Source organism: Netta rufina (genome assembly GCF_964035555.1).
Source record: "Netta rufina genome assembly, chromosome: 21".
Lineage (NCBI taxonomy): Eukaryota > Metazoa > Chordata > Aves > Anseriformes > Anatidae > Netta > Netta rufina.
The window spans coordinates 9,146,033-9,160,404 of NC_140145.1; the positions used below are offsets into that span (position 1 = coordinate 9,146,033).

Consider the following 14,372-nt stretch of genomic DNA (forward strand, 5'->3'; position numbering starts at 1 on the left):
GATGAGCTCTTTATTGTTATTATTTCTCGTTGTTAATAGGCGATAGTTACACTGATTGCTTCACCCCGTGCTTTCTGATGAGGGTTTGAAATAGCACATTTACAGTTGTGCAACGGGAGGGTAGCACTGCTTGTTGAGTTGAGCACCGTGCCCTACTTAGCAGGTGAAATCAGTGGTGCTGGGGATTTCTGGGGGAAGGCGGAGGAGGGGGCTTGGGAGCTTTGAAGAGGGAAGTGGCACTGAGAAAGGGGAGGGTGCTGGAAGCGGTGCCAGCCTTTGGCTGGGAAGTCTGCGCTGTTTCCACTTCAAAGAATCTTTTCCTGGGGTTGTCTTTGAATAGCCTTGGAATCTGTCAGAACTGTCTGACTGCGTCCTGTGAATACCCATTGTTAGAATGTTAATGCATGCTTTGGGACTTCCTTTTATTTCTTAATAACTTCTGTTTCTAAAACAAACCCAAACCTACTACGCTTCAGGAGCAATAGTTAGAGCAGAGCAGTTTTTTTTCCGGCAGAGTTGTGACGAGAAGCCATCACCTTCGGTTAGACCTTTACCTTCAGTGCCATGCGGAGACGTGTGAGCTGGCTGGACTTTGCCATCTCAGGGGGATGAAGGGCACAGCCTTGAGGCTGTTGCGACACCGAGCAGGGGACATGGGACAGCACCTGGCTGGGTTTGGTGTCACGCTGACCTGACAGACCCAGGGGACAATAAGATGTGAGGCAGGCAGCCTCGTGTACTATGAATTTGTTGAAAAAATGTTCTCACCTTCAGAGCACAGCACACGGGCTGAGGGCTGCGTCCACCCTCTGCCAAGGCGTTAACGTGCACGGATTGCCCTATAGCCCTCAAACTGAGGATGTGAAAGACACCGTGTCAGCTTAGTCACCTGAATATTAAGTCTTGTTCTGTCCCTGTTAGGGGAGCCGCCCCATTCCCTAAGCTGCCATCTGCCCCCCAGGCCCGCTGCTGCCCACCTGCACAAGGAGTAAGGAGCTCAGACCCAGCCTGTGCCCTCCCCTGGGGCACGGCGTGCTGTGCTGACAGTGCTCACGTTCCCGGTTCTGTAGTTTCCTTTCTTATTTAAGGAGTTTCTTTGAACTTTCCGCAAGAGCTCGCTGTGAAGACCTGGACAACCTGACTTTTGGCTTTCCTACCATCTTCTTCATGCCTTTCCACCTATGCACTGTGTCATGACTTTATTATACTCGCTGATTCTAGTGCTGGATCTACACAGGCAGCCGTCAGTGTTCGTGGTTCACTGGAGAGCAGTTTGATAAATTCAGCTGTACCAGCAGAATCACAACTTCGTTTAGCCCCAAAAGAAAAAGTGTGGCATCCCTGAAGCTCCTGTGACAACATTAATCCGTGCTTTCCTAAGAGATGCTCCAAAGTCTTTTTGGAAAAACAGAAATTTTAACTCTAAATTGTAAAATGACTTTGTTTTTGAAACCTTCATCTCGTTAGGAGTTGGAAAATAGGTCTGGTGCACAGGGGCATAACCCACAAAATGCAAACCTGTGGTCTTTAACTGAATTGGTTGTCCTTGCCTTTGAGGGCTTAAACTACTTTAGTTAGAAAAACATTTTTAGAATGGGAATAAATGCACTCATAGGAAAGTAGCCCGTAATAGCTACGTCTGTAGAGATTTTGACCATCTTTCAGATGTGTCCTAATTTATTTTAATTGAATGCTTCCCCTGAGTGCTAGAGGACTGGAAAAATAAAGCAGGTACTTCTTATATTTTCTATGGCTTTAGGAAAGTTATTAACCTTCAAGTCAGGGACCCTGGCAGCCCTGTATCACATGGTGAGCAGCGTTACCTTACTCTGTAGGGACAGGTTTGGAAGAGCACTCACTTTGGTCTTGAGTGCCTGCAAAGCTAAGGACGACGTTGTCTGTTCTGCTGGCTTTGAATCCCGAAGACGTGGTGAAGAGTGGCGCAGTGTCACGGAGCTGCAGGGGTACGTAACGCTTCGCTTCGGGACTGGTCTCGTCCTTTGTCTGAACGTGTTCTCGTGCAGGCAGTCGTTGAGGTCTGAAGGAGTTCAGTTCTGAAGGAGAGTGCTCTCAAAACCTTTACTCGCTGAGGAGCAGTGAGCTTACTCCCTGTGTAAATTGTTGAGCATCCGATCTCTGAAACAAAACCGTGCTGCAGATGTGTAAAGCTGCGTGGCTTAGTGCAGTTAGTTACACCTCTGAAGGTCCACCTTTTGTTCTCTTTATTGTGACTGAAGAGCAGCGACACAACGCGGGGAGCTCCAGCAGCCTCCCCAGGACTTCGGAAAGAAGAGACTTTTGTCCTTTCCTGTGGTCACGGCGTGCAGAAGCAGCAGTGTGTAATGTTCCCATGTTCCAAGCTCGTTACGCTTTGTTCGCTTTGGCTGCGAAGTGCCAGTCACAGTCGTGAGGAGCCCTTTTTGTTGGTCCATTTACGTTTTGACTGGCAATAATTGTCTTTTTGTACTTAATGTTATGGATTGCTCTGCAGCTGAATAATGGCTTGTGGGCTGTTTGTTCAGCCCCACAAAGAAGTTCTTGTCTGAGCACAGCTCTAGCAGATGATCTAAGCGACTCTGATATCAAAACTGTTCAAAGTTGTTTTCCTTGCTCCTTTAATAGTTCATTTGTATGTTTGCTGCTAACTACTCAGCGGACTTGGGAATTTCTTTTTGGATCTAGGCTGTGTGGCTGTTAGGGTTCATAAGAAGCGGGGGCTGTTTAACAGCTGGGATTTCATTTTCTTTGGGCTCTCACAGATTTGGCATAGACCTGAGGATCTGGATGTGGTCACTGAAGGGTAACTCTGTTTTGGCATGCTTTCCTGCTCCAGTTGATCTCCACATGGAGACATTGGTGCAGGACTGGTGGTTCTGATAGGTGCCAAACGGATCAGGGAGCAAACTTCCCGGATGCACACCCTCCTGTTCCTTATGCCAGGATGCTCTTTAGGCTTTGGCAAACTGAGAAGTTCTTTCTGAACCCAGCAGGCGGCTGGTTTCCCAATCACAGCCCTGCCAGACTTGCCCTGTGGTAGGTCCCAGATCTCCCAGCCAACTCTGTTCTTCAATCTGAGTCCTCAGAGCGCTCCTGCAGGGTGCCTGAACTTTGGGGCCTTCTTAACGAGTATACACCCTACACCAGTGTGCAGGGGGGTTATTTATCTTTGTTGTAAATACTGGTTTGTGCACTCGAGGTAGTGCCAGGCAAAGGTAATCCCAGATTGATGCCTTTCCGAGCAGACAGGGTAGAACTGGCTCTGTTAGCTGAGGTTGGGAAAGCTGTGATACGCGTGTCGATACGTGTGCATGAATGCATCGGGAACCCCAGAGACCGCTGGCTCTGAGTGCCAGTAAGGCGTTTAACAGGCTGGGGTGGATGCAGCTCGTGGGGATGAAGTGTTGTGCACAGCCGAGACTTGAGCATCAGACACGGGCAGCGCTTTGTGTCACCCCAAATTAACTTCCTTGAAATGTAGTTAAGCAAAGTGCAGAGAACAAACCAATTGGCGCTTCAGTTTTGAAGGCTAAATCTAAGGGGAAAAAAGGAAGAAAGGAAAAAAAGATGAATTTCAAAATGAGGAGCACGTGACTTCCACTGAAATTTTTTAATGGGTGTTTATGTATACACCAACGAAATGAGACCAACGTTTCCTGAACCAGAAGGTTTTTTTTTTTTTTGTGTGTGTGGCTTGGTGTAGAATGGCTTCCTAGGAAAACTTGCAACTGCGGGCGTCCAAATTCAATTTTCAAGTGCAGTCACCAGAAAGAAGATGCTCCACTATTTTCAGGGCCTTACTGTCCTGCGGAAACTGGGAGGTGGTGAAATGTTTGATCCTTGTGTCGCTGGAGCAACTGGCCTGGTGTCCTCAGCTGGGTGCTGCTGGAACTCCTCTGCCTTCCAGCATCAGGCTGCTGCCATAAGCCTGGCCTGAGGAGAGAGCTTTGTGTTTCTGTGGTGCTTCAGTAGCAGTGCAGAGCAAAGCTTCAGCTGCAAGTGACTGCAGAAGGATGCTGTGGAGCTCTCGCTGTAGCAGGTCAGTCCTCGTTGTCCTTGGCTGAGCCCTTCAGCGTTCTTCAGAAGCAAACCTCTGCAAGGCTGTGCCCTTAATTCCCCTGGTGGATTGGGTATTCTGGGGCCCAGGTTTCAATGAATAAAAACTGTAACGTGCCAAGAGGTTAGTTCCTACTAGTTTGTGGTTAATTCCTACTAGTTTGCTGAACTAGCCGCATTTATATTTGTGCTCATTTCATTTCAGAAAGAAGCTGGTGGAGGAAGTACTGCTTCCTCAGACCTCGATGCTTTTTGACCATTGGGTTTTAAGTAAAACCTCTTTAATAACCACAGCTAGCAATTTTATCTGTAATCTGTTTTATTGTATTAAGCCTGAGGATCAGACGTGTTCTACTAAACAGGTATAAAACTAATTTGTGAAACCCTGGAACTACGAAACAAACAGTATCTTAAATCTTCTAACATTTCATTTAAAAAAAAAAAATAAAGACAAAATGATTGCAGTGTGAATCAAAGCGAAGATCTCGCTTCTGTTTACCAAACCTGAATTGCGGCTTGGCTCTTAAGCCTGACATAAATCAAAGGGGAACTATTTTTGCCATCAAATTTTAATTTCCTGCAGTAGACAGTTTTATATAACCTGTCATTTGGATATTGTACTACTTCCCAGCAAAAGCAGCATATCAAAAACTGTAAATCAGGTTTGCTTAGGGGGAGAAATACAACACCAACGGCATGCTTTAGCTTTGCGGGACTCTTTTTTCGAAAATAAAATTCCAGAAACTGTTTTAAGATTCAAGGGGTTTTTAAAGCAAAGGGTTGACTGGCTGCTTCTTATGTTTGATTGCATAAGAATTGTCAGCTGGTCAGGTCTTTTTTTTCTTTTTGGGAGGGAAAGTCTTGCAACATTCTGCTCCGTGCTGGCTTCCAGTTGCCGCACTATTTACTCTCCTGGACAAGGAAAACCACAGCAGCTCTTTGGGTTTTTGAGGCTGATCTCAACAGAGAGGCTGAACTAGCAGAGAGAGCATACACTTTTCGAAAAGCTTTCCTTTCGACAGTTGCAGAGCTTTCCTTTCCTGTTTTAGTTATTACACGGTACACCATGAGATGGAATTCTGTTTCTTACCATACTGAGGGGTACTTTCTTAGAATGGGAAGGTTTTGAGGTCTAGTTGCATACAACGTGGGATCTTGCTGCCAGGATAGATGCTTTTTGATACGGGAATCAAATCTTAAGCCTCTCTTTTGGGGTTGAACTGAAGCTTGTGCGAAGTTCTGCTCCTTGTGGAGCCAAGGCAGTGGGCTGATTAATGGAAGGGATTGTTTAACGAGCTTTTCTTCAGTTGGAGAAGCGAGGGAGTTGTGTCATTAAAACGAAAAAAAATCTGATTTCTGTGGGTGGAAATGTTTTAAACTTTGTCATTGTGGGAATGGAAACACTTTCTCCTTTTTTAACGGTGTGATGCAAGGTAAATGTGATTTGGAGAACTCCTGGGTGGTTGTGTGCATCTTCTGACTACAGAGTAAATGGAATCTTCGTAACCAGAAATAGAGACATTGTGTTTTTTGGGTTTGTTTTGCTCTTAGATCCCCCGTACGTGATTGATCTATGAAATGGCAGAGAATGGAACAGACTGTGACCAGAGACGCACAGGAATGATCAAAGAACAGCACAATGGAAACTTCGCAGGTAGGTGGAAAATGACTTCATGTTCTCAGCTGGTCAACCTGGTGTGTAAAATGGCCAACACAATGCTCAGAAGGAATTTGTTGGTGCACTTCATGCCCAGATAATGCAAGGAGAGAAGCCTGAATCAATATTGGAAACTTAATCACCTCTAAATCTGAAATCAAAAGAACCTGTGCAATGTAAAGCCAGGGAATAGTTTTATGCTGTGTATTTCCATTCAGCTTCTCTCAATCTCTTTCCTTCTGCATTCCTATTCTGTAGCTTACACACATACGAGCCCTGTAAAGCTGACTCGGGTTCTAATAGGAGCTGGGAGCTGAAAAGCTGAACTATGTTGACAAACATGTGGCTGTGGAAGTCAGGCTACACAGCCCCACCCTTTGGCTCTGAAGAGTTAGTACTTGATTATAATCTCCAGGAGAGTTCTGCTTTGGGAGAAATCCAGTGTGGTTTTTTTCGCCTCCCAATTTCTAGTGTTTCTGTTGACACTTAGCTTCACCGTAGCTTATCATTTTTCAATGATAAATTACTGGAAAGACAGTTAACTACTTCATCTCCTGCCTTGCCTTTGTTTTTCCTTCAGGTATGTCCAAAGTAGGCTCATGTTTAGAATTCATGCAAAAAAAAATAAAATTCTGAGAATGTTTCATGAAGATCTTTGTGTTACCGAATTATCTGTGCTGTATGGTATAATTATCATCTTAGTTTGTTTCCTGTCAGCCTTGAATGTGCCAGTTCCATATTTAATTAAGTTTTGTAACCAAGTGATTTCTCAAGTTGTACACAGTCTTACGCCATTGTCTTTGATGACCTTTACTAAGAACATACAAAGTAATAAAAACCAAACAAACAACAAGGTTGAAGGATTTTTATTAGGCATATGAAGTGGAAAAAGTGGAGAACAAAAATTCTTGAAGCAAGGAATGTGGCAGGATTTACAGAAGCGTATGCCTGTATGCATGGAACAAATCTAAGCCTTTTACTTCACTGGGACTTCACTCTGAGGGAATGTAGATGTTATCCAGTACTTGCAATTGCAGGCTTTCTATTAGTTCATTTAAAACAACTGATGCTTTCAGAGGTAAAGAATACAGCTAAAGAAAATAAAACGGGCAATGTGACTAATGAGGTATGTGATTTTGATGTAGATACCAACATCTGATAAGGCAGCATGTTTGAATTACTGAAATAAAAATCTTGGGTTACAATGTGATAGGGATTCAGATTAGATTCACTTTCTATATGTAACAGTTTTATCCTCATTTAAAATTTGAATAGTATTTGGATAAAAGTTAGTTTTCTATATTTTCCCAGTGTTTCATGCTTTTTTCTCTTATTTCAGAATTCATTTTCTTTAAAAGTGTTAAAATTACTGCCACTCCATAGCCTGACAGCCTTTGAACAAAGCATCCTCATCCAAAAATAGCTAAGGATTTTTATTAATCCTGACTATATTGTGAGCACAGAATAACACATATTTATTAGAAGATCCTTTTTTCTATACTTGTACAGCAGTGCACAGTAACTGCTGTTGTAGTCGTAGTGTCGGGCACTGCAATATAACCGAATTATTGTGGTTAAAAGCAACCAAAAGTGTAGTGTCAGCCTAGCTAAGGGCTGTGGTCTCCAGGCAGGCCCTTCTCATGGGAGCACTTCCTGTCTCGTGGACTCATTTTGGAGAAGCTGAGCAGGGTGGCACGGCTTAACGTAGCCTGAGCCCTCTGACTGGGAGGAGAGATACCGTTATCCAGTTACACGGGGACTGAAGTGTGCGGAAAGCACACGTAATCCAATCTAGTTCGATTGGAGACGTCTGAGAATAGCTTTGGAAGAGAACCAAATTCAGAAGTTCAAAGTGAAATGTGGTCTCTGTACTGGGCAATAGAGACACGTTTGACCTGTTGGATTCGCTGATTTATAGCTAATAGTGCAGTACTTTGCATAAATGCTAATGTATTTAACAGACTTTGCACCCAGAGCCAGTTCTTGAATGGCTGTCAGCTATGTGGAGGAAAAAAGCCACCGTGTTTCCTTTGCTGGAGGTCACCAGATTTCCAACGCCCTTGGAGCAAATGCTTTGTGATAAGTGGAAAAGATGACTGGGAGCCCATGTTAACTTCCCAACAAAAAATAATCAGTATATTTTTGGGTGGGATGGGATTTGAACCGTCAGCCTGTTGTTTTATATTTCTGTTGCTTTTCCTTTGCAGACTCTTCTTTGTTGGGTGAACGGAAGCGAAGGGACCGAGAAGAGAGGTTGAATATTGTCCTATGGAGACAACCGCTTGTTACCTTGCAGTATTTTTTCCTGGAAACACTAATAAACTTGAAGGAATGGACCATAAAGTAAAGATACTTTCTTTAACTTCTACTAAGCATTCTGGGGAAACCCATGCTCTGATTCAGTAGGTCATTCTGACATCTCACTTTTCCTGATGATTCACTACTTTAAAATTCTTCTTCTAGAAAACATATTTATTTTTGTCCCTTAAAGGTGGCTACTGGAACATACCACGCTTCCAGCTGTGTACCCAGACCTTCTGCCTAAATTGCATAAGTGTAAATACAGTAAGGTCTCGATGGAAGAGAATTGCGAACTTCCTTCCTGAAGAGTTGAATATGCCAATTTGAAAGAATGGGACAGTGTTTAGGGATCCTGAAGGCAAGAGATATTGTACTTAAGACTGCAGTGTTAAGTACTGATCTTTTAATACATGTGTTAGTATCACTTAATGATCTTCAAATAACTCAGCTAGGGCAGGGTTCAGGGTTACGTGGGATTTACAGTGATGTTTATGACACCCTATTAGAGAACTGCTTCTAAGATAGTGGTCCCTTTCACAGCAGGAAATTATTTATTGAAGCACTTGCCCTAAGCATCATTTACACCCTGGATAAAATGGGCTTTTATTCTAGTTAGGACTGCTACTTGCAATTGCCTAACATCTACTAATGCTGAAACGCATAGCTATTTCTTAATGCTCTAGCCTTGGGAGGGTCTGGAGTATCAAAAGGCAAACATGAATAAAATTGGCAACCAAAAAAGCCAGGAGTAGGAACCACCTAGTGCTTGTGTTGGTAACTGGAATCTTTATGTTTGGGATTGTTTTTACAATCACTTCCCAGTCAGAAGACAGGATCTAATAGCACCTTCACTGATTCTAGCTGTTGGGCTGCTCCTTTGGGGAGTGAGCTGAGATTGGTGATAACGGGCTGTGTCCACTGACTCTTCTGGGCTAGGTTTGAGGTGCTGACACACATGATATGTTGAGACAAGCTTCTATTTTCCTTTTTGACGTTCTGGAATGAATAGTAGCAGATTTAGATAGTGTAGTCTTAATCCCTCTGTGCTTCTCTCACCCAAAATAATCTAACCCCAAAGTTTAGTTGTTTTATGTACATGCTTTCAGCTATCATTGGAAATATTCTTTGAAAACTGCCTTTTCAGATTTTAACATTGCTTGGAGATTGTCAGAAACAACTACTTACTTAAGCACAGCAGAAATAACATTTGAGGTGTTATTTTAATCTACTGCTTGGCTTCCTAGATACAAAAGTTTGTTACAGATAGCATTTGCATCTTCAGTTGTGCATCAGCAGCACGTCTATGTTGTGTGCCACTGTACAACACAGAACTTCACAGCCACAGCTATGGTAAAACCACCACAGCTGTGTAAATTGACAATGTCTTTATAGAAAATAACGACTAGATTCTAAGCTATGAAGATGACCTCAGGTTGACACTTAATGGTTTCCTGTGTTCCACTTGAGTAAACTGGGATTTAAATGACAGTTGCTTGGAAATCCAATTCTTGTACTGATACAAGCAGCAGCACAAATGTTTTACAATTACAAGAAGATTAAAGGAACTTTTTTTCAGCCTGCTTAATATGAAACATTTGCTACTGTTTTGCTGTATTACACTTCCCGTATTTCAATCTTTCCTTCTGCTTATTTAAATAGATAAATTACACTTATTTCACTATTTCATGTCAGTGATTTTTAAGTGATGCTAGCACTTCCTTTTCTTTATAGCATTAGATGACAGTGTAATAGTGTTTCCCAGAAAATAATAAATATATTCTTTAATCAGCTGTGTGTGGCCACGTATGTGTGAAGCAGCATTATTGTAACCTTACAGAATTAGGCAGGTGCAAGAGTAACTTAAATCATAAAAATGCTTTTTTTCTGTTTACCCGTAGTAGCCTCCTAATGCTTCATAATTAGTAAAAATGTATGTATTCAAGTTTGAGCTGTAACAAGAGGTACTAACTTCAGCAGATTAAGAGAACCAAAATAATGTTGAGGTTTGCTCATTTTACTGTCACTGTGGCTCTACCCACCAGCACAGTTTGGAATCAGCACTTCTGTTACCCACCCACAGATCATCCCCTGCACAGGGCCAGTGCCTGCTTTGCACTTGGCTTAACCACGAATGTTCTTGGTGGTCCTGTATTTGGAACTCTCTTAGCTGCAGAAGCTGAATGTTGGCTTTTAGATTGTTTGCTTTCAGCAAGTTACTGCCTTTTACTTGCCTTTTTTTCTTGAACTTGGTTCTCATCTGACAGTGAACTAGAGATTTTTCTGTAAAGATTAAAGGCTCCCCAGCTATTTCTTGGGAGGTTTACATTTTTATAACAGTGAACTTCTCAGCTGTCATTTTGCCTACTGACTACATCCACACAGACCCACTCTACAGGGATAACTTAAGTTACTTTGAAATGCATGCTAAATTATGAAAAACACTAATCACCATTTGTCTTTTAAGATTGTGGCATCGACGAAGTATCCTGGTGGCTTTTTTACTGATGTTTGCAGTGCTTACAGCTACGTATTATGTTGAAGGAAGACATCAACAGGTATGAGGCTTTCAGGTTACTTTCCTGGGGTTAATACTTCCTGTCCCTGTGCTAAAATAGACATCCTGGGAAATTGAATAGGGTCTTAATGAGATTGTAGCACATCTTTTGAACCCCTACTTGCTAAGGTTATCTGTTTATCATGTCGTGACTTCCCTTGAGTCATGTGTGGATGAGTTGCGTTTTAAGGATGGAAGAAGATCAGCTGTATCATTTCATCTATTTTGTTGCATATGTAGGTGTTCTGCTTCTCATCTGCTCCTAAATAAGCACACCTCTGATGCTGCAGCATTCTTTCACATCTGTTGTTAACAAGCTTTAAATAGTAGTAGGAACTCTTGAGAAAATGTTCAACTGAGTCATGAGAGAACTTGATTGGTTTCCAAGAAACGTTTCTATTGCTATGCAAGGGTATCCTGACCCACTCAGGCATACATGTAGGCATAAAATGGTTTCATGGCTCAAATCTGGTTCTGTGATGCTTCTTATACTCCCATTGTCTTACAGTGGCTGTTTTAAAAACGTAGTTGTCTTGGGTTATGTGAAGACTGATGCTTTCACATCACTTGAAGTGTAGGTGCTTGCTCTAAGCGTAACATGATGGTGTTGTCTACGCTTTTCCCCTTGCCATTTCTCCCTGAGTTTCAGGTTTTCTCTGGGGCAGCCCTTTTTAACCCAGCAGAGCATTTCCTTGTGCAGCTGACTCACCTTACCACTCTGCAAATCACCAGATTCCCAGTCTCAGAGAACTTGTTTACATCTACACTGCTAACCTCTGTCACTGTCTGCTTGAGGAACATCCAGGTCTGGAACATGAGTCCTGGCTTCCCAGGGCTGGGTCACTTAATGCAGTGAAATGAGATTCTTCAGCTCACTGCATCCTTGCTTGCTCAGTCCCATGCCTGAGACCTAAGCAGTTATGCACTGGTCGGGTTGGCAGCTGGTAGATCAGTGGTCCATTCCTGTTCCTGATGGACAAATACCTCCTTCATTTAAAAACTGCCCTGGTTGGTGGCTTTGTCAGCATCGAGGCCAGAGCTTGATGCACTCAACATTTGCCACTAGATGGCTCTTACAAACTGGTGTTGAGGCACGTGCCCCCTGAGCTGGCTGGGGCTGCAGTGCAGTGAGGCTTGGCAGAGCAGTGCCTCCAGAGCTTTCCTTGAGCCTGGTGGGAAGAAGCCTGTACCTCTGGGATGGGCAAGGGGAGCGTGCCTGTAGTGTCCAGTGGTGCTTGGAGCTCTGTTCTGTGTTGTCTCAGTGGTGTGCTCCAGCAGCTATCTGTCCACCCCCCTTCCTCCAGAGCTTCTTACCTAACATCCATGTCCTGCTAAACCCTCTCTCTACCCATCTCTGTGTACCATCAACATATAATTGAATATGTATGCCACTTTCTTCCAAAACATTTAATTCAAAATAGCGAAGTATACTTGCAGTTTCAGTGGTCGTTTTCAGGACTTTTTGTATACTCTGGCAGGCTGGAGCCTGGTTAAGGTCGGTAAACTTCACATCCGTGCTGTTGATTCATGCATGGTATTAAAGGGCACCTCTTCTCAGGGCTGTGGTATAGCCAAGTTAATGACCTTGCTCGTCCTTTTATGTTACTGCTCTCATGGCAGTGAGAGTGAGATACAGCCTCCCATCCCTGCAGTGTACCTGGCTGTACACTTAGCCGTTGAGGAAATTCCCCAATCTGTCTGCTTGCTGCTTGGCTTCCAGTAGATGTTGTCTGGCGCTTATTGCTTACCCGTGTGAACCTTGTATGCCTATTCTGGATTTTCAGGTCCTCACTATTGAAACTGAATTTTCCATTTGTATCCTTGGAACCTTGCTGATTATAAGGTGTGGGGGCTTTTCTTTAGAAAATGCGTTGTTCTCTGTACATACACCTGTGCTGTAATTGTAGTAAGTTGCAGATAGAGGAATTTAGGACTCTGTTTCCATTGTTCTAATACAAACTAATGCAGATAGTTGTCTGTAGCTTTAACTTTCTCCTCCAAGGGACATCACCATGTTTGTTTTGTGACTTTTCTCTTTCAGTATGTGCGGTATATGGAGAAAAAGTTCTTCTGGTGTGCCTATTGGGTAGGATTAGGCATTCTGTCCTCTGTTGGACTTGGAACAGGTCTTCACACCTTTCTGCTCTATTTGGTAAGGATATTTTTATTCCACGTTCTTTCTGAATATTTTAATTTTTGCATATTTTTAAGATCTGTGAATAAAGAATCTTCCCTAAGTCCTAAATCTTAAGTACTTCTGAAGGAAAAAAAATACTTAGGGTAATGCTACAAAGCTCTGTTGAATGTTGTTACTCTATATTGTATAGCTTATGCTGTTTGCTCATGGTGAACTGTAGATATTAGTCTGCTGTTATCCTTCATTTCGAAACAATGAGTCAAAATCTGCAGTGCGCTATGCTCTCATTTACTAATTTAAATGAAAACATTTTCTAGTGTGTGCAGCTCAAATGTTTCCATTTTAAAAATTTCTGCGTGCTCTCAGTAGCTTAAAATGATCATTCTTTTAGCTGAAACCGCTGAAATAGGCAACTGTTTTGTAGTTCAGTCTGTATTAATTTTGCTTTGAAAATAACAGCAAGAAAAATGTTTGGCTACAATAATAAAATAGTCTCTGTTGTTCTGAAAATTTGTATGATGTTGTTTATCTCGACTTAGCTAGGAAAGTTAGGGAAATGTTTGGGTGTGTTTTGCTTTTGGCCATTGGATTAGTTCCTTGTTTATGAAACCACTGTCCTGGATTTAAGAAAAGGATTCATGGCCACAAAATAATTAAAACCAGTTTATGCAACAAATGTCATCTTGTATTTGGGACAATTACAGATGTTTACTTTCAGAACTGCTTTAATCATTAACACAGAAAACACTACAGGAAACAAGAAACTCGTGTTTTTCCACACAGCAAAGCAATGCGTGTTAGGTCTAGTGACATCTGTGTAGGCATCGTTCGCAGTCGTGTCAATCTGTTGGTGGAGCTTCTCTCCTAAAGATTCTGGAGGTAGAAGGCATGGGAGAAAGAGAACTATTGTTAAACAGAAACAAGTTTCTGCATACACAGCCTTTTAGGCAAAAATATTGCTGTCAACCTAAATGATTGGAAATAGAAACTCAGTAGAGCCGATGAACGGAGTCTGAATGCTTTGCATGCAATGCTGGAGAGTGCTTGGACAGCCGTGACTTGACAGTGTAGGAATCCTCCTGACTGGTAGAGGTGATGACAATAGCTTAGGGACACCAAAACACATGGGCTCTGCAGATGGAGAATCAATCAAAATCATCAGTCATGAACCAAGGTGCCCACCTCGCTGGAGAGGCAACTCAGCACTGAGTGGTGCCTGAGGTGGACTAAAGCTCCCAAATTCAGCTCAGCCTGGATGCTCCACCAGCCTCGGGTGGGAGTGAAAATTTAGCAGGAAGGATCATTGGCTACTCATCAGGCCAGAGAAAGGAAGAGAAAGCAAATTCCAAGTTTGCTGTGAAAATCAGTAGATCATGATTTAAATCAGCAAGTAAGACTTTTAAATGATAGATTTGTCTTTTTTTTTTTTTTTTTGCTTGTTTGTTTTCTTAAGTTGACTCTCACTGGCTGATAGTCTGATTTCTTCAAACCAAAGATGTTGTGTTATCTAGCCAGTCTTCGAAGCAGTTTAGCGTGCTTTCTGTACAGTTCTATTCTTAATTTTTACACGTGTTGACAGAAATCTAGTAAATAAGAAATATTTTCCACTATTTGTAAACCGCATTTGGAAGTGGGTTATTTCTTTGTTGTACATTGATCTGGTGCAGAAT

The 14,372-nt window shown here is 42.5% G+C and overlaps 1 protein-coding gene across 2 annotated transcripts in view; it reads left to right on the forward strand.

Moving 5' to 3' along the window:
* VMP1 (vacuole membrane protein 1) overlaps window positions 1-14,372 on the forward strand; it is a 64,306-nt gene that overhangs the window by 773 nt on the left and 49,161 nt on the right. Inside the window, exons 1-5 of one of the 2 annotated variants that reach the window (XM_084299734.1) lie at window positions 4,983-5,112; window positions 5,605-5,707; window positions 7,918-8,053; window positions 10,476-10,566; window positions 12,607-12,717. In XM_084299734.1, the coding sequence (XP_084155860.1) occupies window positions 5,632-5,707; window positions 7,918-8,053; window positions 10,476-10,566; window positions 12,607-12,717 (414 nt within the window). In that variant the 5' untranslated portion in view covers window positions 4,983-5,112; window positions 5,605-5,631. Of the gene's footprint in view, window positions 1-4,982; window positions 5,113-5,604; window positions 5,708-7,917; window positions 8,054-10,475; window positions 10,567-12,606; window positions 12,718-14,372 lie in introns of those variants that run through there. The other variant, XM_084299733.1, reaches the window with a different exon arrangement.